The sequence below is a fragment of the Pneumocystis murina genome (genome assembly GCF_000349005.2).
Source record: "Pneumocystis murina B123 chromosome Unknown supercont1.6, whole genome shotgun sequence".
Classification (NCBI taxonomy): Eukaryota; Fungi; Ascomycota; class Pneumocystomycetes; order Pneumocystales; family Pneumocystaceae; genus Pneumocystis; species Pneumocystis murina.
In genome coordinates this window covers 194,307-221,894 of record NW_017802364.1, presented here as the reverse complement: position 1 = coordinate 221,894, position 27,588 = coordinate 194,307, and the positions used below count along the sequence as shown (strand labels likewise).

At 23.5% G+C, this 27,588-nt stretch overlaps 13 protein-coding genes and 1 non-coding gene across 14 annotated transcripts; 8 read left to right on the top strand and 6 right to left on the bottom strand.

The window, feature by feature from the left end:
* Window positions 1–182: 182 nt before the first annotated feature.
* Window positions 183–1,336, top strand: PNEG_01219 (hypothetical protein; the record flags this gene model as incomplete). The annotated part of the gene is made up of 7 exons (XM_007874945.1): window positions 183–266; window positions 311–403; window positions 448–490; window positions 537–572; window positions 617–642; window positions 688–1,206; window positions 1,250–1,336. 7 exons carry the CDS (start codon window positions 183–185, stop codon window positions 1,334–1,336), a joined length of 888 nt encoding a protein of 295 aa, XP_007873136.1.
* PNEG_01218 (hypothetical protein) lies at window positions 1,331–2,764 on the bottom strand. The gene is made up of 6 exons (XM_007874944.1): window positions 2,628–2,764; window positions 2,434–2,581; window positions 2,287–2,383; window positions 1,910–2,245; window positions 1,645–1,865; window positions 1,331–1,603 (listed from the first exon to the last, which is right to left on the bottom strand). The coding sequence occupies exons 1-6, from the start codon at window positions 2,657–2,659 to the stop codon at window positions 1,523–1,525; spliced, it is 915 nt and encodes a 304-aa protein (XP_007873135.1). The 5' UTR covers window positions 2,660–2,764; the 3' UTR covers window positions 1,331–1,522.
* A 58-nt stretch (window positions 2,765–2,822) lies between these two features.
* On the top strand, window positions 2,823–3,930 carry PNEG_01217 (hypothetical protein). Its single transcript, XM_007874943.1, has 3 exons — window positions 2,823–3,069; window positions 3,111–3,504; window positions 3,550–3,930. The coding sequence occupies exons 1-3, from the start codon at window positions 2,828–2,830 to the stop codon at window positions 3,724–3,726; spliced, it is 813 nt and encodes a 270-aa protein (XP_007873134.1). The 5' UTR covers window positions 2,823–2,827; the 3' UTR covers window positions 3,727–3,930.
* A 493-nt stretch (window positions 3,931–4,423) lies between these two features.
* PNEG_05020 lies at window positions 4,424–4,497 on the top strand. The gene has a single exon. It is a non-coding gene; the product is annotated as a tRNA-Val (tRNA).
* Window positions 4,498–4,761: 264 nt separating this feature from the next.
* PNEG_01215 (hypothetical protein) lies at window positions 4,762–5,703 on the bottom strand (the record flags this gene model as incomplete). The annotated part of the gene is made up of 7 exons (XM_007874942.1): window positions 5,580–5,703; window positions 5,520–5,535; window positions 5,441–5,473; window positions 5,306–5,395; window positions 5,247–5,262; window positions 5,161–5,195; window positions 4,762–5,112 (listed from the first exon to the last, which is right to left on the bottom strand). Exons 1-7 carry the CDS (start codon window positions 5,582–5,584, stop codon window positions 4,762–4,764), a joined length of 546 nt encoding a protein of 181 aa, XP_007873133.1. The 5' UTR covers window positions 5,585–5,703.
* Window positions 5,704–6,275: 572 nt separating this feature from the next.
* Window positions 6,276–6,867, top strand: PNEG_04284 (hypothetical protein; the record flags this gene model as incomplete). Its single annotated transcript, XM_019757804.1, is given in 7 exon segments — window positions 6,276–6,326; window positions 6,340–6,427; window positions 6,444–6,449; window positions 6,587–6,630; window positions 6,662–6,673; window positions 6,711–6,739; window positions 6,822–6,867. The coding sequence occupies 7 exon segments, from the start codon at window positions 6,276–6,278 to the stop codon at window positions 6,865–6,867; spliced, it is 276 nt and encodes a 91-aa protein (XP_019613386.1).
* A 556-nt stretch (window positions 6,868–7,423) lies between these two features.
* On the top strand, window positions 7,424–8,548 carry PNEG_01214 (hypothetical protein). The gene is made up of 5 exons (XM_007874941.1): window positions 7,424–7,454; window positions 7,500–7,636; window positions 7,690–8,017; window positions 8,063–8,290; window positions 8,333–8,548. The coding sequence occupies exons 1-5, from the start codon at window positions 7,442–7,444 to the stop codon at window positions 8,479–8,481; spliced, it is 855 nt and encodes a 284-aa protein (XP_007873132.1). The 5' UTR covers window positions 7,424–7,441; the 3' UTR covers window positions 8,482–8,548.
* A 1,094-nt stretch (window positions 8,549–9,642) lies between these two features.
* Window positions 9,643–12,760, bottom strand: PNEG_01213 (hypothetical protein; the record flags this gene model as incomplete). Its single annotated transcript, XM_007874940.1, has 16 exons — window positions 9,643–9,679; window positions 9,725–9,987; window positions 10,028–10,180; window positions 10,222–10,313; window positions 10,361–10,646; window positions 10,714–10,788; window positions 10,831–11,007; window positions 11,052–11,248; window positions 11,294–11,372; window positions 11,418–11,495; window positions 11,540–11,734; window positions 11,779–11,955; window positions 11,997–12,562; window positions 12,604–12,636; window positions 12,678–12,703; window positions 12,747–12,760. 16 exons carry the CDS (start codon window positions 12,758–12,760, stop codon window positions 9,643–9,645), a joined length of 2,448 nt encoding a protein of 815 aa, XP_007873131.1.
* A 773-nt stretch (window positions 12,761–13,533) lies between these two features.
* PNEG_01212 (hypothetical protein) lies at window positions 13,534–15,948 on the top strand (the record flags this gene model as incomplete). The annotated part of the gene is made up of 6 exons (XM_007874939.1): window positions 13,534–14,277; window positions 14,321–14,555; window positions 14,599–14,851; window positions 14,898–14,921; window positions 14,966–15,246; window positions 15,294–15,948. Exons 1-6 carry the CDS (start codon window positions 13,890–13,892, stop codon window positions 15,946–15,948), a joined length of 1,836 nt encoding a protein of 611 aa, XP_007873130.1. The 5' UTR covers window positions 13,534–13,889.
* Window positions 15,949–16,110: 162 nt separating this feature from the next.
* Window positions 16,111–16,680, bottom strand: PNEG_01211 (hypothetical protein; the record flags this gene model as incomplete). The annotated part of the gene is made up of 4 exons (XM_007874938.1): window positions 16,111–16,206; window positions 16,250–16,352; window positions 16,401–16,481; window positions 16,526–16,680. The coding sequence occupies 4 exons, from the start codon at window positions 16,678–16,680 to the stop codon at window positions 16,111–16,113; spliced, it is 435 nt and encodes a 144-aa protein (XP_007873129.1).
* A 792-nt stretch (window positions 16,681–17,472) lies between these two features.
* Window positions 17,473–18,926, top strand: PNEG_01210 (hypothetical protein; the record flags this gene model as incomplete). The annotated part of the gene is made up of 6 exons (XM_007874937.1): window positions 17,473–17,727; window positions 17,777–17,841; window positions 17,892–18,168; window positions 18,208–18,494; window positions 18,533–18,717; window positions 18,760–18,926. The coding sequence occupies 6 exons, from the start codon at window positions 17,473–17,475 to the stop codon at window positions 18,924–18,926; spliced, it is 1,236 nt and encodes a 411-aa protein (XP_007873128.1).
* Window positions 18,927–19,416: 490 nt separating this feature from the next.
* PNEG_01209 (developmentally-regulated GTP-binding protein 1) lies at window positions 19,417–21,181 on the bottom strand (the record flags this gene model as incomplete). The annotated part of the gene is made up of 16 exons (XM_007874936.1): window positions 19,417–19,516; window positions 19,559–19,599; window positions 19,642–19,750; window positions 19,794–19,801; window positions 19,845–19,868; window positions 19,911–20,054; window positions 20,103–20,408; window positions 20,453–20,482; window positions 20,532–20,587; window positions 20,633–20,707; window positions 20,757–20,804; window positions 20,847–20,910; window positions 20,954–20,981; window positions 21,030–21,041; window positions 21,083–21,117; window positions 21,164–21,181. 16 exons carry the CDS (start codon window positions 21,179–21,181, stop codon window positions 19,417–19,419), a joined length of 1,098 nt encoding a protein of 365 aa, XP_007873127.1.
* A 552-nt stretch (window positions 21,182–21,733) lies between these two features.
* PNEG_01208 (hypothetical protein) lies at window positions 21,734–25,592 on the bottom strand (the record flags this gene model as incomplete). The annotated part of the gene is made up of 20 exons (XM_007874935.1): window positions 25,479–25,592; window positions 25,360–25,420; window positions 25,087–25,317; window positions 24,883–25,043; window positions 24,675–24,840; window positions 24,475–24,630; window positions 24,292–24,418; window positions 24,096–24,247; window positions 23,867–24,051; window positions 23,643–23,825; window positions 23,392–23,596; window positions 23,151–23,351; window positions 23,091–23,109; window positions 22,652–23,046; window positions 22,507–22,610; window positions 22,386–22,464; window positions 22,145–22,344; window positions 21,966–22,100; window positions 21,820–21,923; window positions 21,734–21,776 (listed from the first exon to the last, which is right to left on the bottom strand). Exons 1-20 carry the CDS (start codon window positions 25,575–25,577, stop codon window positions 21,734–21,736), a joined length of 3,006 nt encoding a protein of 1,001 aa, XP_007873126.1. The 5' UTR covers window positions 25,578–25,592.
* Window positions 25,593–25,891: 299 nt separating this feature from the next.
* Window positions 25,892–27,349, top strand: PNEG_01207 (hypothetical protein; the record flags this gene model as incomplete). The annotated part of the gene is made up of 2 exons (XM_007874933.1): window positions 25,892–26,008; window positions 26,055–27,349. The coding sequence occupies 2 exons, from the start codon at window positions 25,892–25,894 to the stop codon at window positions 27,270–27,272; spliced, it is 1,335 nt and encodes a 444-aa protein (XP_007873124.1). The 3' UTR covers window positions 27,273–27,349.
* Window positions 27,350–27,588: the final 239 nt, after the last annotated feature.

The following is a 27,588-nucleotide window of genomic DNA, read 5'->3' as shown; positions in this document are numbered from 1 at the left end:
TATAGATAAAAAATAATTTTTAAGCAGACGTAAAATCTAATGTTGCATATATATAACATGCATAGTTATATATGTGTATGTAAATGCATTATTTTATGAAATATTTGCTTTTATTGAAGTATTTATCATCTTTTTCCTATTAATAAATTATACTGTATATATATGTTGTATGTATTTTGTATATGTTACATGTTTTATATGTATGTTCTATTGATTTTGAATGTGTATCGTTCGAAGGTTTGACATTTTCTTTAACCCGACAGAAGGTAGATACTGAATAAAAGATAAAGTAAATTTTATATTATTATAGGATATATTTGTTTTTTTGTTGAATTTTGAGACTCTTAGATTAGGTGCTGAAATGTCAGAGTCACGGCATGAATTGGTTGCATGGTTAAACCAGGTAATTTTAATAATATTTGAAAATAAGTTAATAAGCCAAAACAGTTAACTAATTTGAATATTACGAAAGTAGAAGAATGTGGGAAAGGTTGTATTTTTTATGTATGTCTATATAAGTAGCTAATGAAGATAAGGGTATGTTTATGCACATGTGTTTGATTCAATATATGGTAAGCAAAGAAGTATGGATTGTTATGAAAATATTAATGTAAAGGTGGTGTTCCTTTTAGGAAGATAAATGTTTTTTTATTCTGTAAAAATTATAAAAGAATTGATAAATTATAGTTTAATTGTAACAATGAATACCAATATCTTCAGAATTGGAGAGTGATTCAGAGCATTTTTACACAACATAAGATTGATAAGGTTGTTTATGTGGACAGACTTATAAAGTGTAAATTTCAAGATAATTTGGAATTTCTTCAGTGGGTTAAAAAGTTTTGGGATCAGCATTTTAGTGGTGTGGAATATAATGCTATAGGAAGAAGAGGGGGTAAAATTGCTAGCTCTTCAGGATATTCTGCAGGGTCTTCTGGTTTACATGAGCAATCAAGTCGAAAAGTGTCTACAGTTAGTACTTCATCTACACGTGTTTCTTCGAATCCAAGTGTTGCTTTTTTGAATTCTCAGATACAGACTTTACAGGAAAATGCAGTAGGATTGGAAAAGGAAAGGGATTTTTATTTTAATAAGTTACGAGATATAGAAATTCTTGTTCAGACTGCTATTGATGCAGATCCATCGGCTGCTCAAAATGAAGAAAGTCTTTTAAGACAGATACAGAATATATTATATTCTATAGAGGTAGTTATGATGTATATATTGTTTAAATATAAACTGTAATTAGGAGGGATTTGAAGTTCCTGATTTAAATGGTGACGAAATTAATAAACAGATGGATAATCTCCAAATAGAAGATGATGATACTTTTTAAGATTAATTTTTGTGAAAAGCGTTTTAGCTATTGTACATATGTTAATATTTCTTTCTAATTATATTTTTATATATGATTTAATATTGTCTTATTGTTATATATTATTTTGGTTTATAAATGTTTTATTTGTTTTCTAAATACGGAATATTTTTTTATTGTATTTTAGGAGATTTTGTATCTAATTCTTTAAGGTTCGCTAGATATACTTTTATTAAATAATTTTTTTACTATTTCTTTTAAATTCTGAGGAGCAGCATCGCCTTGTATCTATAATTTTAATTAACAATTTCAAATAAAAAATATTATACTTTTTTAATAAAAGTTGTTAAGCTTTCTGGATCAATTTCAGTTTTTCCCCGAGGTCCTAATAAATAAGTATAGTTTTTCTCTCCTTCGTTTGCAGATGTAATGTCGTCCTTTATTCTTTCTAAATATCCTTTTTTTACCATTTCTTTTAAAGTTTTATCAAGGTTTCCTATAGATGTATCGTTATCCATTTGCAATTGTGATAAATATCTTATAAGAAGTTCTAAATAATTTAAATAGAATTTTTTTAATGAAATTTATATCTACCATTTGAAATTTCTCCGCCATTCATAATTAATATGCTTAATATTGTCATAACAATTCCCGAAAAAATACCTTCTTTAATAGTTGGAACTTCAAAAATTAAGTCTGAATATTTAGGATCTAAAATGCTACATAATATCCAGCTTTTGTTTAAATGTGCTATAGAAAATGGATTATGTGTTTGAAAATTTTGATTTTTACGTAAATGTGATGTAGATATGTGTTTGCAATTATTTTTATAGGGTAATTCTACGAGCTCCATACCAAAAACATTTCTGAGTTTTTCTTGTGTTTTTTCAAATACAATAGCAAAAGAGCGTGAATGCGACGGCAAAAGGACTGCTATTTATAACAATAGTAAATAACTTATATTTATGTACCTTTTTTTGAAATATCTTCTTTTTTTATAGGTGTTCTGTTATGTTCAAGAGCAAGTGCAAGTCGGATAAAATTTTTAACCATAAGATTTAGATCTTCCTAATTTATTATAAATTATACTAATAGAATGATATCTTTTTATAGTATACATCATTTATAGTATTTTTTACTGATAAGTTATTTTCCATTTGTCTAGATGTTTCTCCAGTTGATATGTTTGACTCCTTATTTTGGGATGAAGATTGTAACATAGATTTAGATCCTTTTTCAAAAATATTTTTGTTTCTTTTTATTTTGCTATAGCTTGTTTAGTTAAATGTTCATAAAAAACATTATGAATTACCTTTCAGTTACATGTTTCTGTCTTGTTTTCATTTATTTTTGGTTAATAGAAATGATATAGATAATTTTTAGTCTTTAATAAAAGAAGAAAAATTCTAGATCACTCTATGATTTTCATGTGATTCTTTTTTGTTAAAAGATAAGTCGGATAAAAGGGTGATTAAGATCTTTGGATCGTTCGAGTTGATGTTTTAAAAAAAAATGGTTCAAGTTCATGAGGATTTTGAAAAATATAGGAATTTAGTGCCCTCTCTTCGCATTATCGCTGGCACTTATGAGGGTATTCTTTACGGAATTGATGTGATATTGTCTTTGAAAGATGATATGAAAATAAATATTCATTTTAACCCGGTTTGGATGTTTGAGTCTAATCATGGTTGCATTCATACAATTGCTATAGGTGGACGATATCTTGTATGTGGAGGTGTAGACGAAGTAATTAAGTATTTTTTTTTTTGTTTAAAAAAAAATTTATTGAAAAAAGATTATATGATTTAAGAAAAAAAAAAGATATTGGATCTCTTCATCACCAATCAGGGACGATTACCGGCCTTGTGTTTTCTTCATTCACTTCTCCTAAGTTTCTTATATCTGTTTCTGATGATGGTACAATGGCTTTTTTTCGTACTAAAGACTGGTTGCCTCTTAGTACAATAAAAACTCATCACGGCCGCATAAACTCTATTTCTATTCATCCAAGTGGGAAGATTGCTCTTACAGTTGGATCAGATAAGAACATTCGATTATGGAATATGATGACTGGAAAAAAAGCAGGAAGATATAATTTAAATAAAAATGAGGCATTTTATGTTCAATGGAATACATTGGGCACTCAGTATGCTGTACTATTGAATAAAGAAGTAATGGTGTATGATATGGTTAGAAATTTTATTTTGAATTGATATTTTTTTTGATTTATTTAGTCTGCAACGCTTGTATATTGTTTTTCGTCACTAACTCGATTTAATTCTATGCATTATACTATATCAAAAAAAAACCATGAAATACTGGTTTTGGGTTCTCAAAATGGATGTTTACAAATATATGATTCTAGTAATGGAAAACTAATTGTAAGTTTTGTTGCACATGAAAATAGGTAAATATTTTGTGATAGATTAAAGTTTATTTGTTATTATTTAAATAGAATCAAGGCTATTACATCTTATACGTATCAACTTGTTAATGTATCTTTTTTGATTCTTATAACTGCATCATCAAATGGTTCAATAAAACTGTGGGCTGAATATCAGGAATTTTCCTTCTATCAAATAGGAGAATATAATTGTGGAGAGAGTAGAATTACATGCATGATTATTGATTCTTCTATTGAAAATTTGGAGAAAAAAACTGAAAATGCTGATTAAAAAGGATATATGAATCACAAGTGAAGTTAATGTCGAATAAAGTAGCAAATAAATTTAATATTAAAAAAAACGTTCTATAAAAATTTATTGTATATAAAAAACGTTATATTTTTATTTGTTATATATACTTTAAAACTTTTAATATATTTGAAATTTAAAAGAAATTCTAGAATTCGCTATTATTATTATTATTGAGCTTTATTAAATGAGACTTGGATTTTTTTATAATGTTAAAATTGTATCTATTTTTAAGTTATTTTTAAGTTTAAATTGTATTGTAAATTAGTTTTATTTCAGAATTGCATTAAGTTTAAAAATATAGGCTAAAGTTTGCATATAGTTTAGATAATTAAATTTTAATTTATAATAATAAAGATTTATTCGTTAAAGTATTGATATTCTTTTAAATATCATGTTTTGCTAGGTAAACAATGATTCGATGGTCTAGTTGGTCATGGCGCCAGTCTAACACACTGGAAGTCGGGAGTTCGAACCTCCCTCGAGTCACTTTTTTAATAATCAATTTAATATAATTTGTAATTGATTATTTTTATAATTAGTTTAGATTAACTTTTAAAGATGGAATTTTAAAATATAAATGCTCAAAAATATAATTAAATAAAATTATGTAATATAAAGATGATTAAATACAAAAAAAATATTTACATTTGAATTGTCAAAGATTAATAAGAATCATAGAATGTTACATAAAAACATATGAAGGGGCTAACATATATAATAAAATGATGTTTAGAAATAAACTTGTAGGATTTAATCGATGTTTGTATCGTCAATTTGAAATCTGATTGATTTTCTCTTTTTAGATAATAAAGGTATTTTTATTGCTTCTGTTTTTTCCTGAGATGCTTCTTCTAATATATTTTGAGAATTGCTCATTAACTCCTCACTTTCAGGAAATTGTTGAGGGTTCATTTTTATCAATTTTTTGGCATCTTCTAATAATTTTGTTTTATTTCCAGCCATGTGATGTTTATAAAATACACGCTCTCTTCGTGTACGAATTTCGCACACACGATTAATGGCTTTAAGAGTAGTGGCAACTATATCTCTATTATAACGAATAGGAATGTTTCTACGGGCAGCAAATGTAAGTGTAGTATCCTAATTTTGATAAACGTAAGCCCAATGATGCATTTTAAGACAACTCACAATAGCCATTTCTTTTCCTCTAGCCTTTCTAAAAGCTTTTGGAAAATGTTAGAGATAAAATAAGGATAATATGTATAAAAAAAAACCTTTTGTCCATGCAACCTAGAAAAATTAGTTTTTTTAATAAATTTGAAAAATGTTAAACCTTTCTAGGATTACGCCTCATTTTAAAATTTTTATGGCATTTTGATCTACAAAATCGGAATTCCTTGGCATCATTTCTTACAAACATAATCTATAGAAAAATTAATTTATATATATATATATATTCTGTATTAACTCCATGCCCCGGATAAATTGGCCCTGAGCAAAACTGATAAATATGAGTTTTTTATTGTTAATAAGCATATAATAACTACATAACATGTATAAATTCTATTTAAATATTAGTATATAGTGTTATGTAACTATTATACTACCTCATTGATCAGATTTTATTTTTTTATGATATCCTAAAGTGGATTTTGATGAAACTTCAAAAATTATAATTCTTCTCTTTAAAACTGAAGTGTATTATTGAACAAATGTTAAAGATAAAAAATTAATTAATTTTTGCTACATTTTTTTATTTGATCGAAAGTTCGGATCTCTGGAAAAAAGTTAAATTTAATAATTGGATGAAAATTACAAAAAAAAAACAATTTGAAGATAATAAATTATATAAATTTTATCCTGTTTTAATATATTTTAATTAAAATATATAAAACAATAAATAATAAAAGAATAGAAAGATATTTCTGAAAAATATATCTCATGTACGAAAGATATTAAAGTACTTTTCTATAAATATTTTTAATTAGAAAATATAAATTGATATAATAAATATTATTTTTTTTATAAAGGCAGGAATTTATTTAGAGTAAAGCTTATGTTGGCTGTAGTTGAATCCATTTTTTCTAGATAATGAATTTTATGTCCAAAAGGATTATAAAGATATTGTCTATTATATTTATTTTTACAGTTATTATTTATTATTTTGTTAAGAGTGGCCATCTTTTTTTTCGAATTTAATCTATCTTTTTGAAAATTTTTGAGACTTATAAGATATCTTTGTAGTATCTGAATAATTGATATTAGGAATATTTTTGGAAAGCTCTTTCTAGTTGGAATTGTTAATGCTTTCAGATTGTTTAGCAGTTATAAAATATATATTAATTGATTTTTTGGTATGTTTTATAGAATATTCTTCAAATATTTTGTCTAGATTTGATTTTTGTTAAAAAATTACACTATGACTTTTATTATACGTTCAATTATTTTTTTAATGGTTATAATTTTTATAGATCTGAGTTAAATTTCGTTGAAAATAAACTTTATTTCCTTAAACTTAATTAATGGTCTTATTTTTGTTACTGAAAATGGTTAAATAATGATTCAATAAAAAAATATTTATATTTTATTGTTAATTTTTTGTTATATTTATAAGGACTCATTTCTATCTATAGAATTTTTAACAATTTTGCTAGATACGTATTCTTTGATTGATTATTTGATTTTTAAGTACATAGTCTATGTAATTATTTGGATATTAGAGAATTATTTTACAATAGATATTTTATACCATACGCTTTCCTTTTCTGTATTAGGATAATATTTTCTAAATGAAGTTAAAAACTATAAATGTTATTATTTGTAATGATAACTTTTAAGTTCTTTAAAAGGTTATATTTTGGTGCTTTGAGGATTCATAGTTCTTTGAATTTTTAACTTGTTTTAATGTTTTTTTTTCTTAGGTGTAATTTCTAGATTAGATGTATCTTGTGTTTTCAATTACTTATGATACTATTATTCTATGAAGTTTATAATTTATATTGTAATTATATAAAAGCTGTAGAATTAAAGTATTTATTTACTTAGTAATTCAAAGATATTTTTCAATTAGTTTAATATTTTTTTTATATTTTTTTTTAAATCTTGCAAGTATAAACTAATTATTCTGGAAATTCTTTTCATTTAGATTTAGTTTTTTAATGTTAAATAATGCTAGGTTTAGGATTATATATGTAATGGAGTAGTATATTTTAAAATAATTTATTTATTGTTATTTTTTATGAATTCTAATGATAAGAAATTAAAAAAACATGTTTAATTTGTATCTTTATTATATAAATTCTTAATAACAAATTGTAGATTAGAAAAATAGAGATCTTTATATAAAAAAAAGGTATTTTAACTTGTCAAGTATACGTTCATAAAATTAGGGTTAGGTATGAATATGTTTAGCTCAAGTTGCATAATTTAGCGATAGAAAGATGAATAGGTTTGAATTGTTGTTGAATATATGGGTACTCAAGGTAGATTTTATGAACAAGATAACGTGTTTCTAAAAGGAAAACTAGAATTTGCGTCAAATAACCCTTTTCGATTGATTTCTAAGTCATCATCAATTGCAGGTTCGTCTGAAGAAAGATCTAACCCATTTTTGGATCGTACAGAATACAAAAATGTATCTCATATGGTTACAACTGTTATTTCCGTATGTTTTTTAATGAAAAAATGAATATGAAAATAAGCTAAGTAAAGCTATAGAAGTCGAAGTCACAACATACAACGTCACGAACGGCTTCTCAATGGGAACGTAAACCGTTTCATCATTCAAAGCAGGATGTTAAAACAATAATTCCTCGTAGTGAACGTACTCAAAGTAATTCTGAAAGTAATGTTTTTGATTCTCACAAAGGTACTCATCGAAGTCATAAATATTTTCCATTTAGTAAAGAGAAAGAACAAGAAAAGGCTATCCTGAAAGAAAATTCCAAAGAAAAGACAAATAATCATCCCCATAAAGAAAGACGATCACGTATACATGTGGATCGTATTGACTTGCTTGATGTAACTGCAGTATATGGGTCAGGAAGTATTTACTAATGGTTCCTTTGTTTTGGATTTATATATTTTTTAGCATTTCATCATGATGGGCCATTTGATGCTTGTAATCCTTATCGTAATAAAAGTTCGAAAAAAGATCCTGTACTTGCTTTTCATGAAGACAGTATGTCTATGTCTTTTTCAAAAGTGGATACTGAGAATTCAAAATTTTCAATTGACAAATATTTTGGAAATCGAGACGTTGAAGCGTATAATGAATTTTCTCCTAGTGCCTTTTACTCTAGAAAGAATCGTTCTTCAGGTTTGTTTAGAAGTCTTATTTTTGAATTAATTAGAAAAGTAGATTTATATCACGGTTCTACTACATCTGGTCTTGGTTCTTCCACTTTTTTAGAGGGTACGCATGCTAGCCAAGCTTCTATACGACGTGTTGCGTTATTATCAGATGAAGAAAAGAATGAGAAAGATAACAAGTCATTTGGTTTTCAATAACATTGTAGTATTCATGATAATGATTTGAACTGCAAACGTAGTTTTGCTCACCGTATTCCTGGTTCAAAAAAAGATTCTCATTCTAATTTTTTATCTACTCATTTTATGGATGTTTCGTCTTTATCTGAAACTTCTGGTCAAATTGATGCAGAAAAAGCTGCATCTAGTACTAAAAAAAACATTTCAATACTGCAAAGTAGTTTTCAAATAATTTCTTCTGAAAATCCTGAATCATCATGTACTAGTAAAGGATTGCTTAATCGTGTTCGTAGTTTAAAAGTAGGAGGTAGTAGAGATAATCGTAGTGAGAACTAGTTATTTGGTTATTTTAAAAAAATATATATAATATTTTGTTTAAGGCAGGTTTGTAAAATATGATTAATATCCTCTAAATAATACTTTTAATAGTATTTGTATATTTGATATTAGCTTTTTTTATAATTATGTTTTTACGTAAAATTGGTATAATTTATAATATTGTATATTTTTTTTTGATTAGAGTAATTATATATTATATTCGTTTTGTTTTTATATCCTGAAAATTTATCTTAATTGTATACTAAAGATCACTAATATATTTTATTAAAATTTAATTATAAAATGCATTTTGTTTCGATGCTTTTTATATATTTTTGATAATTGTATTCAGGAATTATATTTTCAGATTTATAGATAAAACTATTGAGTATATAACAAAATTATTCATTTTTGTAATTTGATAAAATATTTATATAATTTTTTAAAATAATAGTTTTATTAAAAAAAATATAACTATAACTTTGAAGTATTTTTTTGTTAAAAGCTGATTTTTTAATATAAATTACATAGAAATTTGATTAAATAATTATAAATATACTAAATTTTTTTTAAAATAAACATGTGATTTTAAGTTTATTTTGAGTATACATAAATATATAAAATTATTTTTTTATAAAAGGATTTTTATATAAAGAAAAAATGTTATTTTAAAAACGTTATATTTCTAATATAGTTTTTTTAATAATTTTTTTTGCAAAAATTTAAATAAGAATTGGATTTATATATATATATATAATGAAAAAAAATTTATAGTTATTTTCTATAAACTTAAAATTAGATTATAACTATATCAAATACATTTATATAAAAAGTTTAGTAATAAACTTTGTGGATGAATATTTTTTATTTTTTAAGTCGTTTAGAAAAGTATAAAATATTTCTAAAAATATTAAATAAATTATTACACTTATAAATTAGTATAAACCTGTCATTGCTAATTTCATTAGGATTATTTTTGTTATTTGAGTAATCAGGTCTTCTATGTGTAAAATCTTCACGATGTTTTAGTTGAAATAATGAAATTGCAATGTTGAAAAAATGACGTTTTGAATATTTATTCTTTGATGCTATATTGTTCTCCATAACAATTTCTTGATCTTTGTTTTCTAAAGTAGAAAATGTATAAGGTAATGGTATATTACGACTAACTCTAAAATATAAAACGTTAGTTGAATGTTCATTTTCGATCTTTACATATTAAATTAAGTATTATAAAACAATTTCTTACTCTAAATATATTCCATATGAATCTTCGAAAAACCTCAATTACATTAATAACAAATGTAATGAGATGTAAATATTGAATATTTTTAATAAAAATGAAATATAATACCCATGAAAATCTTAATATTGGATCAAAAATTATTATTAAGTAATAAATCTGAAAAATAAGATATATTATTTGTAATTAATAATATTTACCCAATAATGCTTAAATATTAAATTATTCCTTAGAAGTGGATGCTCTGCATATAACTGCATTAATGAAAAATCTATAAATAAATCCCAAAAACCTAGAATATTATAAAATTAATGTCATATAAATATATAAAAGGATTACTAGTGTAAATAGAATTTATTGAAGCAAATATAATATATATGACTCTCCATTTTGAATGACTATTTATTTTCCAAATAGAAAAAAAAGTATATGTTAAAATTGCACAAGTGTATTTCCCGGCATTGATAAGATGTGGAAATACATGTTTAGAATCATAATATCTTCTTAAACATTGTAAAAAACGAAAGATCCCTGGAATTGTTTGAAGAAATTCCATTAATTTAAAATGCGATATATCACATTGAATTAGATTTTTAAAATAATAATTATAAAAACAAAAAAAAAGCTGTTTTTAAGTCAATATTTATGAAAAAATAAATGTTATTTTCCTTTATATTTCTAAAAGCATATACTAAACTATTATATTGATCTCCCAGAAAAAAATCTCGAAATTCAACTGAACATAATCCAGAAAAAAGCAAACGAAGCTAAATAAAATTAATATATAATAATATATATATTTATTTTACGTTTGAAATAATAAACCATTTGCGTGATTCTCTATAAAAATATGGTAATGGGTTTAATAATATTATAGTTGTTATTATAATAAAAAATAGTGGATAATAATTGATCAAAGGCTGCCATAAATTTTTAAAAGTAAGCCAAAATAATAACGAAAATAATAGAAAAATAAAAGATGGTATCTAAATTTTTAAGATTCAAAATAAAAATCTTTATATTAACATACTTCCAAATATTGTTTCCAGTTTAAATTATGTCTTGTATCAAATTCAAAAATAAAGACATAATTTATTTTTGATTTTGTCCATATATAACAATTAAGACCAAAAAGTAATAAAAATAATAATATAAGAAAAAAACCACTCCATATTTCAAGAAGATATATTACTGCTAAGGATGAATCATTAGTTAATGTTTTATTTGCTAAAATATATTATAATCAATTAATTTATGATTTTTTTAAAATACCATATACTAATCCTTCTATAAATAGAGGCAGTGAAATTCCAAGATATATACCAACACGAAGTAATGAGCTAGAATGATCCTTTTCGTTATTAGTAGTAATATTTAAATAAAAAAATATCTATACTGTTATTTTTTGTTCAGTTCGAAGTTTTTTTATAGCATTCTTTCTGTTATTTTTCTCGAAATAATATGCAAAAACATCCTTAATTAAGTAAATTTATGAAAAAAAAAAAAAACATTTTATACCTCTGCTTCTGTTATCAGATCATCATTGATTTCGCTAGATCCAAAATGGCTTTCAGCAACTTTAGGCATATAAAATTTTAAATAATTGATGCCTGTAATTTTGGTTATTTTTTTTAAAGCTTTTCTAAAAGCTTCTATATTCATTATACGATAGCTTCTTAAAAGCTCTGCCTCACGATAAAAATCAATAATAGCCTAAGTATTTAGGAAATAAATAATATACATAAATAAATACTTACTGTTTTGAGACATTTTTTAGCGGTTTTATAGGTAATATTTTCATAAATATGGTGTTCTTGATAGTCTTTGCTATTTTTTTTTTTTAATTCAAAAAGTGCAACAATTTTATACAATGGTGTTATAAAACTATTTGCCCAATTAAAAAATGAATACTTTTTTTTTGAATTAACATGTATCTGAAAGATATGAATTGATAGAAAAAGAATTAAATAATTACCTTTTTTTTATGTCTATTATCCATTTCGTGTAATTGTTCTTTTATTTGTTGTAAACGCAATTCTGCTTTTTTCTCTTTTTCTTTATAAAAATTATCTACTTTTCGAAGTTCTTTATTTAAAAATATAAAAAACTGAGATATTTCATTGTTGTTATTAAGTGATTCGGAGTATAGTTCTGAATTTATATCGTTAAGAGTAGTTTTTTTATGATTAGCTATATATTGAGTATAAGAATTTGAAAAACATGATGTATTCGTAAGATCAGGAACATTAACAGACAATTTTGGTGAAAGAGAGTCTTGGAAACAATCCTTATTATTTTCATCTGATTTTTCGCTTTTAATAGCATCAACTTCTGGATTTACTTTTAGAAATAATTCTGTTGAGTCGGTTATTTTTTTTAAGAAATTATTATTTGAATTATCATAATTTAAATTATTGTTTAAAAAAATGTTTAAATTTTGATTTTCTAATAAATTATTTGCAAATTGTTTTTCATGTGAACGCCTATAATCTGCTTTTTCTAAATCTTTTTTTTTGGCAATCCTTGTTACAAGTTTTTTTGCTAATAATGTGTTATAAGTTATAAAAAATATATTAATATACCTTTTTTGTAATTAACATACTTCTCACTCCACTCTAAAAATCATTAATAAAGCAATAAAATTTGTATTATGTACCTGATACTAAATTTTTTTCAAGTTTCCTAGAAGATGGTTAAATTAAACAAAATTTGTTTTTGAAATTACTTAGCATATTTCATTGAATTTTAATTTATTTAATAAAACTATTTGTTATAAATTGAATTTAAAGTTAAAACATAATATTTATTTTAGAAAAATAATTTATTTTATATATTAAGATTTTCAAAGGTGAATTTAATGCCTAAATTTTTATAGAAAAATTAAAAAGTATTAATTAAAATTTTATTAAAATTTTATTTCTTTAGAATAAATTTAAAGATATATAATATTTGAGTTAATATTTTATTAAATATAAGAGTTTATAGAATTTTTTAATGTTATTTAAGATATAATAGAATGAGATTTATCGTATAAAAATATCTATTACATGAAACTTTTATAAATATTATGATATTATTATTGAAAATAAACATTTTTTCTTCAATTATATTTTTAAAATATTTATTGATTTAAATAGTTTTTCAATGGTTTTTATCTTAAATATTTTGTATTATATTTAAATGAAACTGCTTTAAATAAAGTAAATAATTCTTAATCTTTTTATTTTTTATTTGTTTATTGTTTGTGTTATTTTATGATTTAATGTTTTTATAAGATTATTAAATTTATTTTATTTAGGGTTACTTTTTGTAATAAAGAAAATAATAAAAGCAATTTTCGAAAATTTTGATATTAGGCGAATTGTTTTCATTTTAAAAATGATTCTAATTTTTTATGTTAAATTATTTTTATGCATTTAAACATATTTTAAATTGTCACGTGATGATATCGTTTTTCAAAACATTTCGAAAGTTCGACTTTGTATATTTAAGATTGAAAGTGTGAGATTATTTTAATTATATTTTTTTTTCTTTTTTTTTGTTTTCCATTGTTCACCTCTTTTTATAATTAAAGTATTAATATTTCACTGTTTATCAATATGGTTTTTTCGAATTATAATAAAAGTCATAGGGCTGATGAGTTTGTGGTTGCACCTGAAATTAAAGCTACGGTAGGTTTATTATATTTTTTCAATCTTTTACATGTCTTTCCAAGTCTTCAAAGTATAGTATAGGTCCTTGTTCTAAGCCTCGGAAAAAAAATTCTTTTTGCACTCATGTTTATCAGGATTCTTATTCTAATGATGATATTTTATTATGTAATGAGCATGATGATTGTAAAGGACACTCTCAATCATCTGATGAACATATGTATGAGTTAACTAATCGTCGAGCTTTGCGTTCTATTGATAACCATCTAATGAATAATATAAATAAGTTACAAAACAATTATATACCTCAACATAATAAACAGTTACAATCGCAATTAAGCAATAATGACGTATCCAGATTTGTTCCAGAAGATAATTATGAATCATTATATCCAGTTATTAATAGTGGAACATTCGTGCGAGAACGCCCTCCTTTAGATTTGTTGTCTAATTCTCGATTTAAAGGACCAAAAGTAGGAATAGATATGTCTCTTAATGCTGCTGTTCATGTTGGAGGGGGGTTTATTCGTGGAAATTTACAAATTGAAATTGAATCATCTAAAGTACAACTGGGTAGTATTGCCCTTGATTGTTTAGGTGTTGAAAGTATGATATAGTATTTAATCTTGAGTTTAGACTAATAATTAAGGTGTAGGGAATAATAAGTCGCATATATTGTTTAGTGTTGCTAAAGAGATGATGGAATTTGAAGATTCTCCATTAAATCAGCTTGTATATACAGATATTGGACAATGCCCAGAAGATGGATTTTGGCCTTCACAAAAATGCAGAACATCTATACCATTTGATTTACATCTTCCTTTGAATGTGGGTCCTGGAACATTTGAATGTAAAGAGGGGCAAGTAAAATACTATATTTTTGCGTATTAAAATATCTGTGTTTGGTTTCTGTACTGATTGATAAAGAACACTTCGTTATAAACTGAAAGATAAGATTTTTTTGTCAAGAGTATGCAAAAATTTGCTACTATTTACAGCTTTGCATCCGGATCGTGCTCTTGTACCAAGTGAGCATCCTATAACATGCATTGAAGAAGGGCCTTTATTTTGTGGGGGAAAAGGTTCTTTGAAAGTTGAAGCAAAATTACACAGGCCAGTTTGGATTTCTGGTCAACTCGCATTCGTAGAAGTTTGTACAACTAATCATTCGACACGCACTGTAAGTAATAAAATACTTTAAATAAAATATTTTTAATTTTTCCCAGGTTAGGAAAATAAAACTTGAATTAGTAAATATAGTACGTTTAAAAAAAATAAATAATAATATATGAAGGTTCGTCAAGTTATTATATATAACAGTCCACCTGCCAATACTAAAGAGCAAACGCTTGCTCATGAAAGAGTACCTGATTATATTAAAACAAAGATATTATCGTCGTCAATATTATATGCCAACGATCCTGAAGATACAAGAGCTTGGAAGGGTGTTAAGCCAGATACTAACGACTCAGTTATTTGTCAGTTATTAATTCCTTCTGCGCAACTTACTGTAAATGCTGGAAGACATTTGGCAGTTAAATATTTTATTAATATTTCTGTGGGAACTGCTTTTACGTAATTAAATATTGATGATGTTAATGATAATACTAAAATATTTCTAGATCAAAAGTTGTGGTTCAGGTTCCTATTTTAGTTGCAAATCTGCTATCCCTTGATATTGTATCGCACAATGCTACAGATGTAGCACACACTATGGCAAAGTATCAAGATTTAAAAGCACCTGTAAATAATATTTCTTCTCGAGCATTTAAAAGTTCTTGTAGAGATGCAGGTTCAGTAAGTCATGGTGTTGATTGCGGAAGTAGTGAAGAGAGTGAAGACATCCTATCTGTTGTTCTTCGAAGGAAACTTAAACCTCTCGATATAGAAAAGATTAATGATGAAGATTCTTCACGTTTTGTAATTAGAGAAGCAAGTATAAATGATAATCATCATTATCCTAGACGATCTAAATCATTATTTCATCCGAAAAAAAAATATTCTAATTATAATGGGCATTACGAGCATCAAAAAGCTGTTTCTAGAGATAGCGATGATGTACGACAAGCATTATCTCATGAATATCGTGCTCCTAATATGGATATTTCTACAACTGCATTTGGATTCAGCAATGAACCATCGCCTATTTCTTCTGCAAGATTTAGTCAAAAACAGTTGCGTTCTAAAAATAGTAGAGGAAGAAGTAATAGTGATCCAAATAGCGATCCCACGAATCGGCGTACTGATCGTCCTGAGACTGTTCAGGAAGAACAATAAATACTTTGCAACTAAAAAAAAACTGACATTTAATTTATTGTTATATTATTTTGTTATTCCAGCATAAAACTGTTAAATATGTCGTTTTGAAAAAATTAGAAGATTGTAGTTTATGAAATTATAAAATTTTTGAGCTTTTGGATGTGCTTAAAAGTCAAATAATTAATTTTTATTTGTATTTCTTAATATTTTTTCAACTTCATTTGCTATGTTTGGAAAATTATTTTTGATATCTTGGGCTAAAATATTACGAAAATCCTATATAGTTAATATGGATTTTGATTTATAACAATGAGCCTACAGTTATAGCTATAGATTTCCCATTGACATATTGATTATCCTTTTGAACCAGTTCGCAAAATTGTCTAGTATAAACATCTGGATTTCTTCCTTCTTCTATATAACTAATAAAAAATTAATAGTATATAAAAAATGTAAGAAATAGAATCAACTCAATAACATCCCGTGGTACTATTTCTGTAATGAAATCTTTATTTGTATAAAGAGATTTATAATTATTGATTATATTCTTTCTATTATTAATTTAGAAATAATTTGTAAACTAAAGAGAAGTAACATTCTATTAAATATTATTTCATTTGTTTTGGAATTTTCAAAGTCATGAATAATTTTGCCAAGATCATGAAGATTATGAATAAGAGATTCTAAATGTGTTTCTAAATTGTGAAGATTATGGATGGTAGTTTGAGTGCTAGATGTCGATTTATCCATAATTTAATGTTGAATAAATGAAAATTATGGATATTTTAAAAAATATGGTAAATTGATTATTTACTTTGTTCTGAATAAATTTGTGTATGCGATTTTAGTAAAAATTATGAAAATTATAGATAAAATAATTTATTTTTATTATTTCGACTTGATTAATGATAAAAGTTTTCTGATTTTCATTTATTTAAATAATTATATTTTGGCGATATTGTTTAATAAAGTGTGTTTTATTTCGTAAATTAAATTTAGAATATTTTGTAATTGTTATATTTTTAGATATGAAATTAAAAATGTTTATAAATATTGACATTATAAATGATGTTATAACTTATTAGTATTAATTTGGAAATTATATTTTGATTTTTTAGATTCTGAGATTAACAATTAAATTTATAAGACTTATTTTCGAATAAAAATACATAATTTAATATCTGATATTTCTTTAATTTGTTTATAGCATATGATTTAAGATAGTTATATTTAATTATGTTTGAATATATTTATTAATTATTTTGAAAACCCGTTCTAAAAAATAAATCTCTAACAGTAATCGTTTGTAATAGATTTAATAATTGAATTCTAAAATATGATATATCTATTTGTTTTTTCTTTTTAGTGAAAGGTGGAAAAAAGATATGTTATAAAATTTATTTAAATCTATATTTGTGTATAATATGATTAAATTTATTTATTTATTTGGTAAAATTAGAGAATTACATTTCTCGAATATTTTTAATTACATCATAATAATATACACGATATTTATGCATGTTTGATAAATAGTTTTATTTTATGGGATTTTATGAAAGTAGTTCTTTAATAAGGCGGTATTTGTCTTTGTCAAAGAATTATAATTTTTCAGATAAACTTCCTACCTTAACTTGTTCGGAACTTGTAGATGTTGAATTATACTCTATTATTGCTATTATTTGCAAAGATCATATTAATATATGGTATGAACAAATAACTCATGATAAAAGCTTTATTGAGGAATCGCTGCTTTTAATCTCTCATGTTGTTAAAGAATTAGAAAAAAAATTTTTTATGGTAGTTTATGTAAAATTAATATATTCACTATTATTGATGAATGATATAGATAAAACATGAATTGCTTCTTCTTCATAATATACCTATGATTGCTATTAAACATATTAATGGAATGTTATTTTTTGTATTTGTGTTAAACTAATTTATATTATAGATATTCGCAGGACACAAAAGATTTTACAGGATGATATTACTTCTCATAGGACATTTGATGAAATATTTCATGAATTTCAACCTCATCCTGCTTTAGATTCCTATGAAAATGAATGTTTGTATTTGCGTTTAATTGCTGATACTTTGATTACATCTTTCTTACCTCCTGATGATCTTAAATCAGAATGCGAAAGAGTTATAATAAGGGAAATTCTTTCTGACTTTATTTTTAAAAAAATTATAGATAAACTTAGTGAACCGTCTATTTTGTTTGAAATTATTGCAAAAGTATAATTATATGTTTATTTCTTAATTTAATTCTTTTAGTTAATTGTTGATTTAAAAAAAAAATATATTAATAAAGATATTGAAAAAAAACGTTTTAGATGGTTTATGTTTGTGAAATTATGTAATTTGATAATATTTATATGGAAAAAAATATTTATGTCTATTGCAAATTCTCCTCAATTTATACAAAATATTTTTGACTTAGCTGGCTTTGAGTTTGTTTTTGAAGTACTAGAACTTAAGACTGAGGCTCCTTATATATATACAGTGATTCGTTTTTTTTTAATTCCTTGTATTTTTGTGTTTTTTGGTGATTTGATCTTAATGTAAGTACAATAATTAACTGTAATATATTAAGCTTTAGTCAATTTATGAGGTTTTGGAGTCAATATATATTTACTGAACAATTTGCAGTTAGCTGTTTTCGAGCATTAAGGATTGCAATTTGGTCAGATGGTTCGGTTGAAGTTTCTAAAATTCAACATTATAAATTTGATAATTATAAAATTAAAGAGTATTTAGAAACAGAGTTATATACTATCATAACAGGTTTTTTTTTTCTTGATTTATAGAAATATCTAAATTTAATAGTGTTATTTAACAATCATTTTTTTCGTTTTAATGATGAAATTATTAAAACTAAAATTAAGCAAATTTGCAGTTTATTTGATTCAAAAGTTGCTAATAAACATTTTATATTTTATATGCTTGATCTTATATTGGGTAGTATAGTATATGAAATATCCAATATTACTTAAATTATTTATTTATAACAAATTATGTAATTAGTAATACATATTAAAATTTTATAAAATTGATAAATGAGCATAAGTTATAATAAGTTGATAGGAAATATTTGAAATAATAATAATGATATATATATATCATCTTATTCATATAGACTTTATGAATTATTCTTATTGAAATATGGATAAATTGTAATTGTGTAATATAATTTTATAATTCACTGTTATTAAAAAAATGTTATATTTTTGAAATTTAGTTAAAAATATTATATATATATATCATATTGTTAATGTTACGTAATTGTATAAGATTAATTTTTATAAAGTTTATTTTTGTAATATATTAATTATATAAAATCTATTATTCAAAAATGATAATTTGTTTTTCTTAATATATTATTTATTTTTTATAAATAAATATATACTGTTATCTATATTTTATATTTTTAAAATTATAAAAGAAAATATGTTTAAAAATAAAATATAAAATATTTTTTTATCATTATTTTTTAATAATAGTACACACATCTTCATCTAGTAATATATGACTGGCGCCAACTCTTTGATGATTATGTTTTACAGAGTTACCCCATACGTATGCACTATAAAATATCAAATATGCATTTATGATGATAATTGATTACTGTTTGAATTGTTTGAATATGGATTTATGAATAGCATTACACTTTATAGGTTAGTAATTTATCTTATTTCATTGGAAAAATACAAAATCTTCTACTGAACTTGCATTTTTTTTTAAAACTATTGGATCAGAATAATCAGGCGGTAATCCTTTGGGTTTCGTATATACTCTTATTAGATCAAGATGTTCCCACCTGTTTTAAAGTTAAGTTGTTGAATTAAAAAAAGTTATAGTACATTTTTTCCTAATACTTGTTAATATATATTTTTTTTTAGAGTAATTATTACAAGTAATTCATCAAAATTCCATCCCTGTTATAACTTAGATAAATCTAATGTTAGTATAATATTTACGTGTTGTGCTGAAATAGGTACTGCATGTGGGATTTTATAGAGTAAATCAAGCTCTTCTATAGAAATTTGATCAATCTTATTAAGAGCATATATAGCAGGAATGTACATCCTGTTTCCCTCAATAACATCTATAAGATCATCCGCCTAATAAAGTAATTAGATATATATATATTTATAAAATTACATGCATACTGTAGCATCACATCTAAAAGTTATATCTGCATTATTAATACGATATTCTCCCAATATTGCTTTAATTTCATCATAATCAATATTTGTTAATGTAACTGTATTAGATATTGTGATTCCTCCTTTTTCTTTTTTTTTAAGTGTAATCATAGGAGGTTTTTTATTTAATCTAATTCCGAATCCTTCAAGTTCGTCTTCAATGATTTTTTTATCTGTAAGAGGTTTAAGAATATCAAGAATTATATAAATAAGACTACAGGTTCTTGCAACGGCAATAACTTGTCGACCTCTACCTTTTCCTTCTTTTGCCTTGTTTCATTTTAGTGTGTAATTTTGATATTTTTAATAATTACCCCTTGAATAATACCAGGCAAATCTAGTATCTTAATATATATAATAAATATTCGATATAATAATACCAGTTATTTTTACCTGAATCTTGGCACCTTTATATTGAAGTATACCAGGAACAGTAGTTAAAGTAGTAACTATTTATAAATATAATCATATTCATTTAATGAAAGTATAAATACATTCATATGCAGCTGCTTCGCTATATGTTCCCGTAAGTTTAGACATTAATGTACTTTTTCCTGCAGAAGGAAATCCTTAAAACATTATATAATATGAATGATTTTAATAGTTAGTTAAATTTACCAATAAATCCTATTGATGCAACACCTGTTCTTGCAACATCAAACCCAACTGCTTATATAAGAATGTTAAATATATAAAATATAGTACTACTTCCTGGCCCTCCATTGCTTCCACTAGGAGTTATAAGTTCACGTTTTAATTTTGCTAATCTAGCCTTTTATTATGTTAAAGAGTATAATAAAATTAATTTAAATTACTTTTAAAAGGCCAAGGTGTTTAGCAGTGCTAAATGCTAATTAATTTTGTTAACATGTTGGTAATATAAATTTTTACGCTTTGTTTTTTCTAATTTATTTAAAAAAAATATTTAAATAATAATAACTTACTGAGTACGTGCCATCTCATCTTCTATTTCTTTAATCTAATATAAATTAGAACATGTAGAATCATAAATAGTATAAATAAACTTTTTCAATAGTAGTCATTTTGGTAATATATTTAAAAGTTAAATGTATTTTAAAAAACTACGATGAAATATAAATTACGTTTATTTTAAAGCAATTATTTAAAAATATATTAGATAAACGTTAATAAAATATAAAAATAATTTAATGAATTTATTATATAATAATAAATTTAATAAAAAAATAGGTCATTTATTAAAAAGATAAAATGGATATTTTATAGTTTTAATAATATATATATTATTAGAAAAATACTATTGTTTTATAGATGATATATATATATTTATATTAGATATATAGAAAAAATGTACTTTAACTATAATTTATTTTTATACAACTTATATAAAACATAATTTATTAATAAAAAAAAAAAATATACTTATTATATTTAGATATATAATATTAAGATTATTTAAATCATATATTTTTCTGTTTAAAATCAATTAATTTATTATCATATTTTTAATCATCTATCATATAAAAATTGCATATAGATTTATAAATTATAATATAAAAATATAAACTTTTAAATATCATTTATATATATAATTCATTTTTAAAGAAATAACTTATTCATAAAACTATAATAGCTAAAATTTGTTCTTTATGGTCTAATCTAAAAAAATATAAATATTTTTTTTAAGAAAAACACTACGTACTCTAACAACTTAAATAATTCACTAGATACAATTTCATTCTGAGAATCACATTTAACATCGTCACATATAAAGGGTTTTTTTTTTATTTCAAGAGTTGGTATTATCTAATAAAAATTAAATCATATTTTTACATTTTATATGTTTACTTTTTTTAAGACTTGATATAAAACTTCATAGCCTTCAATTTTCGATTCAAAAGCAATATCATAAATTTTTTGAAGATAAGCAATTAGCAAATGTGTTTTCAATTCTACTATCCAAGCAGCATTTTGAGGTATACACTAGTTATAATAAATATAAATAATCATATACATAATACAATTACTAGTTTAGCCAAATGCAAAAATTCAAGTTGTAAACCATTAGGAATTAAAATGCATTTTTTACATGGATATTTTTTATCATTAGAAAGATTTTCAGATGAAATTCCAGCAAAACATTCCACACAAAGATAACCATGTAAAATTTCTTTTAAAACATAAAATAAAAATTCCATATTTTGTATATCACTAGAAACATATTCCCCTAAAACATATAAATCGCAATATAACAAGTATAGATAATACAAATTTTAGAGTCATTAGTTTGCTTAAAAAGAAGTATTGTATCATTAATCTTATTAATCAAGAAAGTTTCGCATTTATCCTATAATTATTAGTCATATGATTATACACTCTAAATCATTACAAAGAATCTAATAGACCTAATAACAGTCATAGCTAAACATATAACATCAGTACTGTCAGTCGTCCATTTATTTTTATATATTTTTATTAAATCTAAAATAACACCTAGAAAATTTAAATAAGAAAATATATGTTAAAAAACATACCAGCTATAACATCCAATCTACAAGAACTATAAATCATAATCTCAATAAAATGTGAAAATTTTAAATTATTTGGCATATCAATATTATCAATCCCTTGTCTCGATAAAATAGCAAAAAGCTGAAGATTTGTTGAAACAAAAATAGTTAATAAATGATCTAAAAACTTTCCAGTAGTTTGAAACCATGAAATATATTTAACATCTATAATACTAGAACTAAGTAAAGAAATAAATTCATATTGTGAGCATGCATATTGATTAACTAGATGATCAGGAGGCAAATAAATAAGGATAATAATAAGAAATTGATTTATTCCTATAATTTTCCTCAAGTTATTTAAAATTACAGATTCATATTCTCCTGAAGCTATCGAAGTACCTAAAACCTCAAATTCACTACAATTGATTAAACTATAAAGTAAAACCTTAAGTGTACATACCGTATCAAGCTAGATACTACTATTTTTTTTTAAAAAAAAAAAAAAAAGGATTAAACTTACAGTGCATTATCCTAGAAAATAATTTTAAAGTCTTAGTTTCAAATGAATTACTGAAGGAAGTATTATCCATACTATTATAATAAAGATCCTTTTTAACAATATAATTGTCATTAAAATTAAGAGTTAATGTCTCATTAGTAAAAACACTCATAAGAATTTCCTTTGAAACAGAATGTAAAAAATATATAAGATTATTCCAGCCTGATAATTTAATTACAACTATCATATAAGTATTACTTACATTGAAACTCAATCCATTGTCTATCATAATCCAAGAAAATAAATAGCACAAATTCAATAATATTTTTTTCTTGAATAGGAACAAGTATAGAAAGAGAACATAATTCTTTAAATAATCGAAGCAATTCAGTCAAAACTATAACAAACATTGACTTAACATCTTGAGCTGTTAAATATAATAACCAACTTTCAAAATTTATTTGTCTCTAAAAAATAGTTATTTCTAAAAAAAAAAAAGACTAATATTATCACCTTTAATATTATTATAGATCTATCTAGTTCATCCTTACAACAACCTCTTTCATAAACCGGTGATTTTTGATCACTATCAATCTTTCCACCAGTTAAAACAAAAATAACTAAATGCTCAAATTCGGAAACAATAGAACTATTATACTTAAGTAAAAAATTACGTCGTAAAAGCCATAATAAAGTCTAAAATCATTCAGCATTATAAAAAAAATATTTAACTCAACTAAATCATCAGAAAATGCTAATATATAATTACTAGGACATTTTAAAGAACTTTCCCATAACCAGGTAAAAAAATGTAAACATTGATATTTTGATACCATCAACAAGTTCATTTGTTCTACAATTTCAGATCGTCTTACATTATCTAAAAGCGTTATAATGCGTTTTATTATAAAATTTTGATCAGCTATCCCAATTAATATTCAAAAAATGTTTTTTACTAAAAATTACATGTAACTTCATCTAGTTGAAAAGAAAATATAAACGACATCGACATTTGAAAGGAAAGTTCAGGACTAGAGCTTATAATTTTAAATTGAATATTATCAATTATTTCCCTGGATATTTGATTATTTAATTTATAGCAATATTTTATAATTTCACTAAATAACTATTAAATAATAATAAACACGAATGAAATACTAACCAATCATTACGTTCATTAGGAACAAGCCATGAAGAAATGAAAAGTGGAGGAAGCCATAAATTATATTGAATTTGAGTCCAACCTGATTTTTCAAGTTCAATATATTCTAAAAGCCCCCAGACAACAACTAAACACATATTAGAATATTAATAATATAATTAATAAAACAAATGTAAATTAAACATTTTTGATCCTTAAAAATAGAGGCAGATCGTCTAAATATTATTTTAGAAATGCCATCATAAATTTGCTGAACAGCTTTAACAATGTCATCATAATCAGAACTATCCTTTGTCTTAAATAGAATTTGCAAAAAAATATCGAAACCTTTAAAGTCAACTATAACATTAAAATCGAAAGAAACATAAAATATTTTGTCTTACAACATCTTAACATAGCTTTCTTAACAATATTTCTAATATTATTTTTCAAATAGCTATTATCATAAAGAAAAAGCATTAATTCAATACATTTTATATATGTAATAGAATCATTCTTGATATCAAGAAAAGTATTTAAAATATCAGAATTTTCACGCGAAAAATATGTCTAATAAACTTAAATCACTATATCAAATAAAATTAAACTAACCTGAAATAAGATCAAAATAATTTGCGATACCAACGTGCAAATGTTTATTATACAATTATTCAAATTATCAATATTATTAAAATAGCATCTATCAAACACTTTATCCATTTCTAAAATTACTCTAATTATCCCATTTAATACTTCATATACACAAAGTAACACTAAAAAAACCTTAAGATAATATATAAATAAAGTTAGTCTTACAATTATGAATATGATTAGCTAGACGCTTTTTTTGAAATTCAGTACCAGAAAATAAAGAAATTTTAGATATCACATTATGAGAATAATGACGAGTAATAGAACAAGCAACAAAATCATAAAAAGAAATAGAAGAATCTAAAGAATGACTCTCTACTTTCTTAAAATATTTTAATAAATCATGAAAAACATCAGTAAATTTTTCAAAATTAGTTATAGTTGCGGAAGATAAAGCTAGATTATTAAATTAAACATAAAGAAGACATTAGTATAAACCAAGAATTTTTGTAACAGATTCTTTCAAAATTTTTATATAAACCTCATCCACTATATCTAACTATAAAAAAATAATAAAAGTTAATAACCTAAAGAAAAAAATGAAATAAAAAACATACTTGTAAAATATCCTGTTCATCAATTTCATATTGCTTATCATTTAGCCCAAATTCTTTACAAAGAGAGTTTATTCGAGAAACAATTAAATTAATAGACATCCAACTAGGATTGATATATCTCTAAAAGTCATATTAATACTTTCTAATCAAAATATGCCTCGTTACATCTATCGTTCCAAAATGAAGCCATCGCGTTATTCATTTTTTAAATTATATAACATCTTATTTATTAAACAGTACTAAATTGATATAAAAATATAAGAAAAGGATTCATCAATTCTATTTAAATATATATTTTTTTATAACTAAATTTTTATAAGATTTAATTTTATACAAATAGTGATATATATCAATATTAAAAAATTATAAAGAAACTGATAGTTTTTTTTAAAATTATTAATATAAAAAAATACATGGAAACACATGCAGAATATTTAAATCTTCAGAAGGAAGAAAAATCCACTTTAGATGATGACACCCTTTTAAATTTTACAAGTTCAAAAATCTTAAAACTATCAAAAAAACAAAACGTAAACTTAAATTTAGTATTTCTTAGACTGATACATAGATTTTTAGTTATCAACATTTTCTTTATCAAATTCAAAATCAAATAAAGATATAGATCATCAACCATCAGAATCATATATTAAAAATAAAGACCAATTATTTATGTCATCCCTATTAAATACGGACATATTATGGAAAGCAACAAACAAATCACTAGAAAATGATATACATAATTTGTTAAAAAAAGAAACTAATCAAATACCTCAATTAACCATTAAAAAACAATTCGTTAATAATAACAATTATTTTTCAAAATTTAATAAACATATTAACATGTCTGAAAATATGCTTTGCAACACTACTGATTTACATGAAAATAAAACATTATTTAATAAATCAGATTCGAAAAATGATTATATTATTCCCCATTCTATTGAATTACAATCATCACCATCATATTCACAAAAGAATAGTGTTTTTCATTCATATAGAAATGGGGCTTTAGAAAATATTCGGGTACCTACATTATGGAATGAACTTTCGGAATTAAAAATTCGAGTTAAAAAACTTGAAATTGCAAATAAATTGAAAAAATCATCTAATTTCAACGACTTTGAAACATCAAGTTTAGATGGAAATATATTATTTAATAATTCAACTTTAAGTAAAACGAAGATTGAAGCACCTTATCGTGTACTCTATGCATCATTAGAAAAGATGAAATCAAATAGTGTATCTAAAGAATTATGGATGCCATTAGAACGAATTATTAACGAAATATTATCATTTAAAAATATAAAAAATGAAAAAACAGAGGAAAAAATTGAAAATATGTTAAGAAGTTTAACAGAATTATCATTAGCAATCTACGACTATCATCAAGACATTACAGAACTTAATTATTCATCAGAAAAAAAGAAACAATTAGACCATTCGTTAAAGAGATCCAACAGCGAACATAATATTGGACTACTTAATAAAAGATCTAGCTTTTTTATAAAACAATATCAAAAAAATACGAGGCCTTTTCAAACATCTAAGACCATAGAAAATGACAAAGATTTATTAAATTCCTGTTCATTATCAAATTTCAATTCATATCCAAAATATCACTATAATAACGACAAATACAAAGACAATATTTATTCTACTCATTCTAAACCAAAAATATTCAATACAACTAATTTCAAAACACCATTTTCTAATGGAGAAAATATTAATTTTACAAATATAAGCACTCCAGAGACAATTTCGGAATCAAATTTTATAAATAATTCTAAATATTGATGATAAAGTGAACATCAAAATAATATATCTACATATTTTTCATAACAATATCTAAAATCTTAAGATAACAATACAGTATCCTTGAAAATGATCAAAATTTCATTATTCCTATACATATAGTAAATAATAAAAATAATTGTCAATTATTATGTTGCGTATAAGATGTGTTAATTTGATATAAAAACATTTTTTTCAACCCATTCAAAAAAAAACAATAAATTCAGTTATTATTATATGTATTATTCTAAAAAACTACCAATTTTCTAAATAAAATCGATTTTTCCATTTCTTAAAGTATATATAAAATAAACGTATT